At 39.9% G+C, this 13,739-nt stretch overlaps 1 protein-coding gene across 7 annotated transcripts in view; it reads right to left on the minus strand.

Annotated features, from left to right (window-relative positions):
• Positions 1–13,739, minus strand: part of LOC145408244 (fumarate hydratase, mitochondrial-like) — a 93,901-nt gene that overhangs the window by 59,894 nt on the left and 20,268 nt on the right. For 4 of the 7 annotated variants that reach the window (XM_080279007.1, XM_080279005.1, XM_080279009.1 and 1 more), the window contains one exon: positions 9,188–9,220. The exons of the other annotated variants lie outside the window; for them this stretch is intronic. In XM_080279007.1, the coding sequence (XP_080135133.1) occupies positions 9,188–9,220 (33 nt within the window). The remainder of the gene's footprint in view (positions 1–9,187; positions 9,221–13,739) is intronic. 7 annotated transcript variants of the gene reach the window in all.

Below are 13,739 nucleotides of genomic sequence, written 5' to 3' on the forward strand. Positions count from 1 at the left end.
GAACAGACCGGGAGTCGGGATGCCTAGAATAAGGTGACCTGAGTCCCACTTTTAGGCGAGACAGTCCTGCTTTTTAAAAATCTGTCCTGCTTTTTTAATTGTGACTAAAATGCCCCACTTTTTGTGCATATTATCTTACATTTCCCACTTTCAGAAAATTACTGATATATTAGTTACAACATGACCTTTTATGAAATTATGATAAATTAGTAAAATTATGAATAATCCAAACAAAATTAAATACCGATCTGTCTGGTCACCTTACTCTTTCCATCCGCCTTGTAAAGTAATACGGAATGTAGTTGGAATGGTTCAGTCTTCCCAGACGCACCTGCACAATTTAAAAATATGCTCACAATACGAAAATTATTTAATCGTATTTTTTGGGATGGCACCTGCATAATTTGCGAATCGCACAACTCAAATGCGCATTTTTCAAGGATGTACTGTATCTCAAATTTTCTGCAAAATAAAGTTCCGTAACCAAGGCTCAATGTAATGCCACAAATTTAGTATTCATGTATATGTTTAGAGGTACTGTAATTTCTAAGTTAGAGTGTAATCTGAATACTAGTCTATAAGGCTCCTGTCCTAAGTAGTAGTTCATGTGTTAATGATCGATGTAGGGACAACATTATTTTTATATGTATATATCTCTGTATCTATGCATAGGTGGTGTAACTGGAAGTGTTGAGCTATGGGAGTAACGAATAACAGATGCGGGCAATGTCCCCCCCTTGCTTGTGGTGCGTCGTTGCCGGGCGCCAAGTTTAAACCTTAAACAGAATAATAATGGGTATGCAAGTCTTTCCGTATCATTGTTGTGAAATGCTTACTAATGAAGCTGCTAGAATCCAAATATGTGAAATTAATAGTCAAAAAAGGCCAAGATAATGTAATTTGTGAGGACCAAATAGTCCCGCTTGCCTTAGCCGTCACTAGATGGCATAAGCTACCCCAAACTCAAGGCAGGATGGCAGTAAATTCAGTATTTAAAAGTAGTAAGGAATGAATCTCAAATTTTCCCCAATTCAGTCAAAAGTCCTAAAGTCATGTGTACTCTACTATATAAATAGTGAAGAGAATTAAATCTCACCATATCGCAAAAACACAGTCTCATTTGATCTGGGAGTAGCGTCCCTACATGCCCAACAAGCCACACTGACTACCCAGACGTCGTGGATAACAGACGTTGTTTCAGTCCACAGACACCGTAACTTTGGGGCGTGCACGAGGCCATCATGTGATATTGCCCATAGACTTAATGTACACACACACTTACACTACCCATGAATAGTTTTATAAACTGAATGTCATAGAAATTGAATTATGAATCAATCAGGTGAACCTTTTTTCTATAGTAGATAAGGTACAGAATTTTGAAAGTTAATGTGGTCATGTAACGGAAAGGCGAATTCAAACTCATCAACCGTTTTCTTTTCTCTTTTATTAATAGGTTAGGAATATTGGGAGTGTTGAAGTGAATTTAGTGGTTGTAAGAAAATGTGATTTTTGAGTTGTTCCTCGAGGCTAAACAAGCCCAAGTGATTATGAATTATTAGTGAATTGTGTGATGAGTTTATACTGCCCCGACGAAATAGAACAAGAGTGAATATTTTTGGTTCGAGGCTATGCCAGCCTGAAAAGACAGTTCATGCCATCTAATGCCCCACTCTTGAGGCTATTGACGAGCCCAAGAATAACTGATAATAAAGAATGTAATGTGATGGACTCAGAAGTCTCTATTAAATATTCAAATTGTTTCGCTTGGTAACAGTACTGTTATTACTTTCGCCCAAACTATGGCTTAATTTACAACTCTTTTACATATGATTAAAGGTCATGTAATTCAAAAACGTCTGTTGATTAACAAGTATAGAATTATTAAAGTAGAGTAAAGTATATGTAATTTTGATACCCAACCAAGGGAATTATGTCCTCTCACGCATAACTCACTCCCCTTCCAGTTCAAGATTCCTCCGCTTTGGGAACGACTAACACACGTGGTACTGACTTATTCTCGACTCGGCCAAAACTACAAATGCTACCAAAAATATCCTTTAAGCAATTAACCTTTATCATTCAAAGTCGAAGATACTTCCCCCCCTTAGTTTTTACTGAGGTGAATACTTTATCAGTCATTGAGGGGAGACTAAGTTGTGTACCATTTGTATTATCAACGAGTAAGTTAAACAGAACCACAACGGTGGGATAAAAATACCTGACGTTACACTGATGAACAACAACGGTGGGATATATATAAAAAAATCCAACCGTTACATCAATACAAGGGAAACTTTTTTGGTCGTTTGAGATCCTTTCCACCAAATCCTTGAGGGCAACGGTCAAGCCGAGTTCATGACAATGTGCACCCAAACCTAGCAAACTATGCTAACTCTCAATGCTACACACAGCAGTATACACACACATAAAGAATAAGGTGAGGATAGTAGTGAACCAAATAGTATAGTAAATAAGAATACTAAACTACAGTAAGGCTTATCTCCTAAAATTGGGGTTCTGCACTTGTTAAAGAAATATGCCTGATGCAAGTAGCATACTGACCCCCCAAACCAGTATCAGGCCTGGGGGTGGTTTAGTCTTTGTTGGAGTCACCCTACATAAACAGTCAAGGTGGTACAGGAGTGACAAGAGGGGCTGGGGAGCATCAGCGATGATGCTCCATCTTCTCAATAACAGCATTTCCAATTTCTGGCCATCAGAAAACCTCATCCTCTTCTTCTCTTGTTGAACCTTTGCAATGGTTCATAAAAGCTCTGGTTCACTAAAAAAAAACACACACAAGCGAGGACACAATACCAAGGCAAAGCCCCACACATGCAGAGCAGTTGTTTACAGTTGGGGGATCATGTGGAGACTGCATGGGCCAAGTGACATCGCTGAGTCCCCGCCGCTACCCAGGCAGCTTGGCAAGGACATGTGGCAACATCGTACACAGCCAGTCAGGGGTGTTTCCGATATGGGCTCGATGATGCACTCAATATACGAGACTTTTTCCGGTAATTCAGTGGTTTTTGGAACAGAATTTCCTAAACGGAATTACACTCATTTTAACTGAAATTTTCCTTTAAATTGGGAAAAAAAAAAATACCGGAAAAAAAATAATCATGTTATCTCGGGCTTCCACTAAATTGATGTTCATTAAACTGAGCTTCTATTGTACAGTACCTGTATACACACACAGTGTCAGCCTAGAACATTCACATGGAATACATCACAAGACCCATCATGAATGGATGATGTTCACAAATGCATGATGCCACTAAAAGGCACAATATTATTCCCAAAGATGGGTCCAATGATCCAACATTCTCCATTCCTTATGCATCTGATAGTATTAGTCCATTAGCAGCCACTTTGCAGTCATTTCCTCATTTCATCAGTCATTTTACCCTATCATACCCCAGCTAGCTAACAAGCAACCAACTACCTAAGGCTTGTTTAGCGTAGCTAGTTATTAATTAAAAGTGAGTGGTTTAGTGGGTAACTGTGGCAATCCAATCGGACTGAGTCGGTGAAGGTTTATATCCAAGAGTGGTTGGAGTTACTGCTCACGTAATGCCACTCAGGGATGAGTGAGACTGGTCATTCTCATCTTCAATGTCAGGACCAACTTGCCTACACCTGGGTTCCTACATTCCTCATGGCACAACGTAGGATTGGACGATGATGATGATGAGAATGAGATACGCAGATGGAAATGATTGTTGCCACAGAACTGTGTGGGCTGTCACTGAACACTGACCTTTTCAACATTATCATAAATACCTCATAAACAAACAGTAAACTAAACATTCTTTGGGTTAGATATGCACACACATGGGGAATGGAGTGACTGTACCATGCTAAACACATCAGTAGATTATTAACAAAGTCAGCTGATTGCAGGTTAGCAAATGCAAGGCGGTGGTGAAAGATTTCTATATTTGTGTAGTTCCATTTTACTTTAAGGCGTTTTTTTTCATGGTGGATGCTGATTATAATTAGTAAACTGATTTTTTTTTTTTCCAGGCTATCTCCTTTGCAATATGTAGTTGCAAGTTAGGTAACACAAAAGCAACAGCCTGGGGGAAAAAAAAAAAAAAAACTGTTTACTCACATTCATCATCCACAAGTTTTGAGGGAAAATAATTTTGCATTATAATTTATTTAACGTGGAAATACACGAATATACTACACAAACCTTTCACCATTTCCTTGTGTTTGCTGACAGACAATCAGCAGACTCTGCTTACCATCTAACAATGCACCTGGCATGGCGCAATCACTCCCTGCTCCTTGTGTGTGCATATCTAATGCACAGAATGCTTACAGCAGTTTAGTATTTATTTATAATGTATTTGTGATAATGCCAAAAAGGTAAGGATTCAGACAGCTCACATACTGTACTTCCATGGGAACACTCAATGGCCCTTTTTTTATGTGAATTTTCTAATTTCTTCTTTTTTGTTCCTGAACTAATTCACAAATACACCAGGGATGAAGGTGTTTATTCCGCGGACGTCTGGGGCCAACTTTATTTTACATTACACTCTTTACAGAATCTGATATTAATAGACACTTCATGTAAAAATTAAATTCAGTATCCTATAAGCAACTCTTACTTCCTGCCCTCCTTTTACTACAACATGCAAAGGATCCTCACATCCTTACATCATGACGTACACTATCATTTTATGGATATTCATGCAGCTAGTCTACCCATGGGGAAAGTAGAAATCACCACCTATCCATGACCTACTTCTTGGCTCTTCTTTACTGTAACATGCAAATGATCCTCACATCCTTATACTGTTACATACACTCATTTTATGGATATTCAAGCTGTTGGTCTACCCAAGGGGAAAAGTCATCACCAATCCATGACCACAGTCATCATGTGTCTCACAGTGCCATATATCCTTCTCTCTTATACTGCACAAATTACCACAAGTGGATTACTGTATCAGTAAGAATATAAGGATATGCATGAATTATGTGAATTGTACAAGTATTTCTCACTGGACACATCAAACACTAGGACCCCAAAATCAACAGCCTTACACTGTGTTACCTACATCCATGATAACACAGCCTAACATCCCATACTTAATCAACACCTAACTTATTACACCAAAATTAAAACTAACCTGACCAAATTTTGCATAAAGTTCCAAGTCATGATATGCTCAACTACATTACAACCCTAATTAACAGGGTGAAATCTTTCTTATTTCTGTTATCTAGTTCTCCCTCTATTGTATTTTCCCTTTCCTTGTTTTCTGTATCCCAACTCCCCCATCTTTATGTGGAGAAAAAAGTCAGGCTCGAGCTTTTTTTTCCTTTTTCTTTGTTTCTTTGCGTTCTTTTTTTCTTTCCTTCATTCCTGCTACTTACACACCTGCACTATATATTCAGTTTAGAGGAGTTCAGGATGACAGAACTTTCCTTTTTTGTTTTGTTTTTCATTCTTGTTATCACCAAGTAATTTTCTGCCCGGGGAAGCTCTCATAATGATGCAGCTTTCAGGTCACACAGCATAATCTGATGTATTGCTAACGATGTTTTTGACTGGGGAACAGTGATCAATAATAATTTAAATGCCACTGTTAACCCCTTAACCGCGGGGCGTCACTTTCGTGACGCTTGGGAGCAAGGGATCTTACCGCGGGGCGTCGCTTTTGTGATTCTGTGTTATTTTGAATTCACCCGGGCTTCCAAGCGGGGGCTTGTATCATCTATCAGTACTGCCAATGTCCAACACTAGTCAGCACTCCTAATCTCATCTGTACTCCCATCCATTGTTGACAATTTAGCCATTTCTCCCCGTTCTTGACTCCCCTCCCTACCCCCCCCTCCATTACCCTATCCTCTCGCCTGCCCGGCCGTGCTACGCTAAGTAAATCTTCCCTGGAATTTTTCACTGATTTCATCCATTGAAATAAGCCCTATGTCCTATTCTTATACCAAATAATATATACAAGAAAGAAATAAGGTAAGTGAGAGTGCCAAACACCTGGAATTGGCTAATCATCACCTGACAACACCTCACGTGCACTCGTTCGCTAATTTTCGCTGTTTTTTTCCCCTTGAAATATGCCGTATAATCTATTTTCGTAATAAATATACATGTAAGGAGGGAAGGGAGAAGCCTAAGTGATATTTACATTCACCTGGAACTACCTAATTTATAATGTATTGTCTAGATTTCCTGCCAATCATATCAGTGCTAGACAAAGCTGTTTCAAGATATAACATTGGTAGCTCTGAATATATATCTCCTAAGTAGGCCTCTAATCTATTTTCGTAATAAATATACATGTAAGGAGGGAAGGGAGAAGCCTAAGTGATATTTACATTCACCTGGAACTACCAAATTTATAATGTATTGTCTAGATTTCCCGCCAATCATATCAGTGCTAGACTTAGCTGTTTCAAGAACCAATATTGGTAACTCTGAATAACCCCTAAAGCAGGCCTCCACGCTGGCCCTCCGTAATCAGTTTATTCTCATCTTCCGAAGCGAGAGTACGTATGTTTCTTGCTGACTTCAAGGCCTTTTTTCACCCCCATGCAAATGGCCCTGTGACCTTTACCCCCTACTAAACCTCGTGTGGAAAGAGGTAAAGGGCTGACAATTGATAAAAGAGTGACTACGATCTTTCTATTGAGTAAAACAGTGCAAGTGGAATTGTAAATAATGTGTAAACAGCAAGTGAAAGTAATGAATGTAAATATATGTGAACAATGGAAAATAGTTTTATAAGTTATTTCAAGTGACAGAGCACAACACAGTGTAAATAAAATAGATGTGTAAATAACGTAAATAAAATAGAGAAAGTAAATAGAAATGTAAATGAGTAGTATTATAAGAATACGAGTATTTGTCTTCTTAGTATATAGGAAAAAAATATGGTAGGATACTTATAGACAGAGTTAGAGAAAGAACAGAGAAATTAGTTGGAGAAGAACAGGGAGGCTTTAGGAAGGGAAGAGGTTGTGTAGATCAGATATTCATTCTCAGATCTTTAGTGGAAAAGCTTCTAGAGAAGGGAAAGAAGTTGTATGCGGCGTTCATGGATTTGGAGAAAGCATATGACAGGGTGGATAGACTAGGATTGTGGAAAGCGTTAAGAATATATGGAATAGATGGGAAGTTGTTGAATGCTGTGAAGAGTATGTACGATGGTGCGAAGGCTGCAGTGCGTGTGGATGGTGAACTAAGTGAATTTTTCTCTTTGAAAGTTGGGTTGAAACAGGGATGTGTCATGTCCCCATGGTTGTTCAATCTGTACATGGATGGGGTAATAAAAGAGGTACAAGGTAGGGTAGTGGATGTTGGAGTGAACCTGGTGAGAGAGGATAGTGTTTGGAAACTCCCTGTACTGTTGTTTGCAGATGATACCGTGTTGTTGAGTGAAGACGAAGGGGAGCTGCAAGGCTTGGTGGATGAGCTTGAGAGAGTGTGTAAGAAACGGAATCTAAAGGTGAATGTAGAGAAGAGTAAAGTGATGGTCTTTGAGAGAGGTGAAGTCAGTGAATGTACAGTGAGGTTGGATGGTGAGGAATTGGAAAATGTGAGTACGTTTAAGTACTTGGGTAGTGTGATGAGTAAGGATGGAGGTTTGGAGGGTGAAGTGCTTGAAAGGGTACAGCAGGGAAGAAAGGTTGCTGGTTCTTTGAAAGCAGTGATAAGAAACAGGGAAGTGAGCATGGAAGTGAAAAAGTTACTACATGACAGCATTGTGATACCAACCCTAACGTACGGAAGTGAAGCTTGGACGTTGTTGGAAGGACACAAGTCAAGAGTGAGAGCCGTGGAAATGAGTTATTTAAGAGGAGCCTGTGGAGTCACATGGAGAGACAGGCTGACGAATGAGGTTATAAAGGAGCGTTGTGGTGTTGATGTGGATGTGATAGGAAGCGTTATGAGGAACACACTGAGGTGGTTTGGCCATGTGGAGAGGATGGAGGGTCAAAGACTGACGAAGAGAGTGTATGTGAGTGAGGTGGAGGGGGAAAGAGGGAGGGGGAGGCCGAGGATGAGGTGGAGAGATGGGGTGGAGAGGTATATGAGAGAGGGGGGTGTGAGTTGGGAGCAGGGGAGTGAAATGGCGGGGGACAGGGCGACTTGGAAGCGATTTGTTTGTGGCCACCCCAAACGGGATTGAGGCGTCTGGCAATAGATAGATAGATAGAGTACAGTATATACCCTAGGAGTAATGAAAGTGAAAGTTTCACTCTAGCATGTCTGAATGCTATGAGTTATGAGAGTGAAGATGAAAGTGACATTCACTCTCAATGCCAGTATACAGGACGAGAAAGTGAATGCTACGTATTTTACTGAAAGAAATTGAATCCCTACAGTGACAATAAACTAATACTACTGAAGGAAACTTATGGATAAAGACTGTAGATATATATAAGTGTTATATAGTAATAGAAATATAAAGTGTGAGGGGTTTTATGAATAATAAATGACAGAGTAACAAAAGCGAACTAGTGCCAGTGCGACGATCAGACGCGCTCGTAATTTCCATTGCTTTCACAGTGTTTTTTTTTTTTTTAATATGGATCCCAAACTACTTGAAAATTGTAGAATAGTGTTTATAGTGTTTGTATCTGGCTGTGGTAATCATATTACGGGTTGTCGGGAAGTGTAAAGTGGAGACTTCGTTACCCTACTTCAGAGGTCTCCACAAGTCCTACGGTAACCGACGAAGGCTCCACAATCATATGTAATTTTATTATTCTAGGACTAATAACTGATTTTTGGCAAATATTTTTTGAGAGTCTGTCGGAGCCCAAATAACCCCGCGGCACACGCAAGTCATTGGTAAACAAGCCCGCGGTGTAGGGGTTAAGTTGTGTTAGAAACATGGAAGACTTTCTAAATATTCACCAACAAGTTTATGGTACATTATTACTAAAAAGTAGTGCTATTATTTTCAAAACAGTGAACAGGCAAATTTATTGTTTATTTTACAGTATCACCAATAAGCAGTTCTACTGTATGCAAGTGTGAGAATAACATCTGGATTACCAATAAACAGTGCTATTATATAACAAAGTGACCAGCAACCATGAAGAAACATTTCATGGCCAATCACCTGTGATTAATTACTAAAAAACATGCACTAAAACCCTCGTGCAACTAACTGGTGGTACAACTACTCTATGTTCTTACCTTACTCAAATTGACTGTTCCTACTTTCGTCTTCTGCCAAAAATAAGATTAAACATTACATTCATATACTTGGGTTAAGGAACACTGACAATATACTTATCATGACAGTAACCTATACAAAACACTCAACATTAATCAGTTTAAAAGAGCAACACTTGCGGAGCAGGAAAACACTGGTGTCATATGCACAAGTTCCCCTATGCAGAAAGCTCGCGCATACTTTCTGCACATGGCTGCTGTATGCAGAAATTCCCTATAGCTGATACCCTTATTGCTGTAGCCATATTTTGAAACATCATTGCGTCCACAAATTTGAAGTAGTCGGTCACAGTCAGTACATACAGCAACCGCTCACATAACGCGTGAATATTGTACCCAGAAGCTCCTCCTTTATGAGAATTCCGTGTTATAGAGCCATATGTTTACATATTAAGGGGTTTCATGGTACCCAAGCCAACCCCAAGCTCCCCTTTTGGGGCAATTTTCAGGGGGGTTTTTCCAGGACATTTACTTCCCTAATGAAGACTTCATTACATACAAACACAAGAGGATTCCTCACTTTGAATGAAAGAGGTTGTGGGTTTGCTGGGAGGAGGTGGGGTGGGGTTCCATTAAAAAAAAAAAAAAAAAAAAAAAAAAGCAAAGATCACACAAAGCACGTGTGCAGCCAAAGCAAGGGAAGAGGGTGGGTTCAACTGGGGTAGGAATGCTCAGTGGACCGTGACAACACCCTGCACAGACATGTAATAGCAATATGTCGTAGGCTGATGCAACCCGCACTATGACTAACACTGGCCACATGGTGTCTGTTCCCACCATGCTATGACCCAAGTTTGCTGTGTTACGACTGTTTGCACCATAATTTGGGGCCCCTAACCGCATTATGTCTATCGTTTCTGCAGAGTATGGTGCTGGGAAAAAAAAAAAAAAAGGACAGCTTCCTCTACCCGTGTAATGTATATCATTTTTGCATTGTGACTAAATTTGGACATAAAATTTGCCTCCTGTGTTATGTGAGATTTGCGCTATAGGACTGCTCATTATATGAGCACTGACTGTACTTGAATCTGTCTTTAGTCAAGTTTAAAGGACCAATCAGACCTATTCCCACCACGTACAATGGACTGGGTGGTAGGCAGGGATGGTATCCAGGGGGGGAGGATGGGGGGGATGCATCCCCCCCCACCAGCCATGCATCATTGAATAAAGAGGCAATTTCAACATTGAAATATCAGTATGTCGCGTCAAGTCTTTGGTTGAATCAGTGAATCAGACCCCCCCACCGAAAATTCCTGGATCCACCCCTGGTGGTAGGTGGGGTAGTCTGGTGCCCGAATGGTCATTTTCGGGTGAACCTCGTTCCGAGACATATACAAAGGTTTATTGAATTTTCTGATACTTTGGGATGTAACCATCAAAATAAAAAAGTGCACCCAGCTGGCACACCTGAGTGTGTCAAAATGGAGGCCGAAATCCAATATGGCTGCCTGCATGAATGATGATGCAAATAAAACATGCTTAGCTATCTTTTTCAGTTTTTAATTTTCTTCATACAATAATAATAATAACTTTTCCTATCAGAACATGAACTAAATAAACTGATCACCTATAAACTATACACTGTAACATTTATTACTAATTCTATGGGACAAACATACACAATCTTTGCAAATAATCAGCAGCTGTAAAAAGTTGTGATAAACATATCTTGGGTGCATAGTGATATGTTCTTAAACTTCATTCCACGCTTAGGTGGAATGCATATACTTATGACCTTCATAGGGGCTGTTGGCACTCTCATGGCTGACACTGGATTAGAGGATATCATGGATGTTGCATTTGGAGGGATCTCTAGAATGTTCAGGGGAAAAAAGTACCCACAAAACATGAGAGCTCTGTGCATCATAGTTGAAGAGTTGTTGCATGAAATTATTCAGGATGCTATCCACAGTTATTATGAGTTGATGACAGAACTAAACCTCAGAGCAGCACAAAGCAGAGCAGCAAAACTATGGATCAATGTCCTTGTTAAGTCAGTATTTCTGATGATGCAGTTTGTTCGTGCTGAACGAGGTGATTGGCCACTCCATTTGCTTTACATCAAAGAGATGCTTCCTTACTTCTTTGCCAATTACGCAAGGCATGCCTTGTAATGCATTCATTCTATAAGCAAACAGCCTGATGAAGTGCTTCAAGACTTCATGGACGGAGGTCATGTATTGTGACATCAACCAGGCATCTGGTCTGACCAGTACAATGAGACAACTGTCATGCATTATGGCCACAGTCCAGGAGGATTTATTGGAATAACCCATCAAGCAGCAGAATTGAAAAAGCGGGCTGTTGGACTGCATATCTGCACTCAACTGAAAAAAAATGTTGTATCCATGCTTGATGGAAACGCACAATCCACAGTCATGACCCATAAGGAAGAAGGTCCTTCAAGGATACAAAGCGATGAAGCAGACAGAGCAAAAATTCAGAAGCTTCAAAGCTGCATAGATCCACTGAAAGGAGAGTGCCATCCATTCATCCATCATCCAATCCACCTGGACTTATTAATGTGGTTACAGGTAGGATATGTGCAGAGCATGTCAATGTTGACAGGGCTGTTGAATTGGGAGCAGCTATGATGAAAACATTTGAGGAAGGATGGCCACAGAGTTTTCACAAGCCACTCACAAGACCAGTTGTGCTCATGTCAACTTCAAGAAAAAAAAATTAAAGTGGACAATATATCTGTGTATGATACCACATTGATCTATTCAAACCTCTAGGAACATCAACATGAGAGATGTTCTCTCTTATGAGTTGGCTGTATTTCCACCCTCAATATTCCAGGAAAAGACAGGTGATATGAGGCTGTCACCTTCTAAAGCCACCCTGAAAGCCAAATTCCAAGTGGAAGTATCTGCTCACAGAATGGTCCCGGCTGATGCTATAATACTTGATAGGCGTGCAATTCTCTGGGTTGTCAAATGGCCAAGCAAGGTGTCATAGATTATATATTAAAGTTTGTGCAGTACATATGTCATTGTCTTTTAGCAGCAAACACACATCTGGTCTTTGAGAGACATCACAGTGGAAGAATAAATGAGGAAACACAAGCAGCTAGGGCTGGGAAGGAAGCAAGTAGATGCCACAGACTGTCAATGGCAACACCTCTGCCACCACAGAAGGTCTGCTTATCTGTTACACACAATAAATCCCAGGTGATTAATCTCATTGTGAGTATCTGTGTGAGCACACTGATCTACTGCCAAACAATGACAAATATCTTGTGATTACAGGCAAGGAACCAATACCAGTAGAGCTTTGTAATGGAATCAGAAGAAGCAGGCCTGATTTGCTCACTACACATGAGGAAGCTGATGTTATTGTGGTGCAGCAAGCTGTCCATCTGGCATGGTCAGGAAGACACAGCATTAGAATTGTTGCTGATGACACAGACATATTTGTCCTGCTATGCCACTTCTATAAGCAAGAAAATCTTGCCTGCAATATGGTAATGGTTGGAACAAGTCCTTCAAGATCAAGTGCAGATATCAAAGCAACAGTTGAGCAAAATCAAGATGTTCTTAACAGTCTGTTACCTGCCCATGTTCTTACAGAATGTAACAATGTTTCATATTTATGGGGTATTGGTAAATGAGCAATCTTAAAAGCAATAAAGAGTGGGAAGACACTTACTAGATTAGGGTGGCAACTAGAAGAGCTGACTGATGTTACTGCTGGAGCCACAAAACTCACTGCAGCATGTTATAGCTTTCCAAATGAAAACAACATGACATCTTTAAGATATACTGTGTGGCAATCAGAGAAGGGCAATCTTCGGCTCACCACAGCACCATAGCTAAAAGCTTTGCCACCAACAACAGATGCATTTGAAGAACATGTTTGCAGAGTCCATTTACAGGCAGTAATTTGGAGAAGCTCCCTTGATGCAAAGCCACCAGAAATGAACCCTCTTCATTATGGGTGGACCAAGGATCCTGATTCAAACATGTTGGTTCCAATTGGCTTGCCACCTGATGTTTCTCCTGCACCACTTGAAATCCTAAAACTAATTAAGTGTGGGTGTCAATCCCGCACCCCATGTTCAACTACCCGTTGCAGTGGTGCTGCAGCACAACTTTCTTGCTCACTATTTTGTGCTTGCCATGGAACTGACTGCCACAATCCTCAAAGTAAATCAAGAGTGTCAGTTGAAGAAGAGGAAAGTATGGACATGGAATGACAGACACAATATATTAATTGTAAATGTGTTTAGTTTATCAGTGTTTTTATATTTATAAGCAACATATATTTTTGATGTAAAGCATTTTGATCAATTTTGAAGAGCGTAATTGGTCTAACATTCTGATATAAGGGATATGAACATTTTAGTTGTGAAAAAGATTATGGTTTAAATATGTTTGTTGGAACAGACATGTTAAATATTTAAAAATGTTTACTGACAGAAAGATCAAATTCTCCATCCTTTCCCAGTATAGTTTGTTAAGAAAATAAAATATTGTAATACCTGGTGATAATCTAACAGGGTATGGTAATC

The sequence above is a fragment of the Coenobita brevimanus genome, chromosome 76, assembly GCF_032717465.1.
Source record: "Coenobita brevimanus isolate Jiangsu-jjx chromosome 76, ASM3271746v2, whole genome shotgun sequence".
Taxonomy (NCBI): Eukaryota; Metazoa; Arthropoda; class Malacostraca; order Decapoda; family Coenobitidae; genus Coenobita; species Coenobita brevimanus.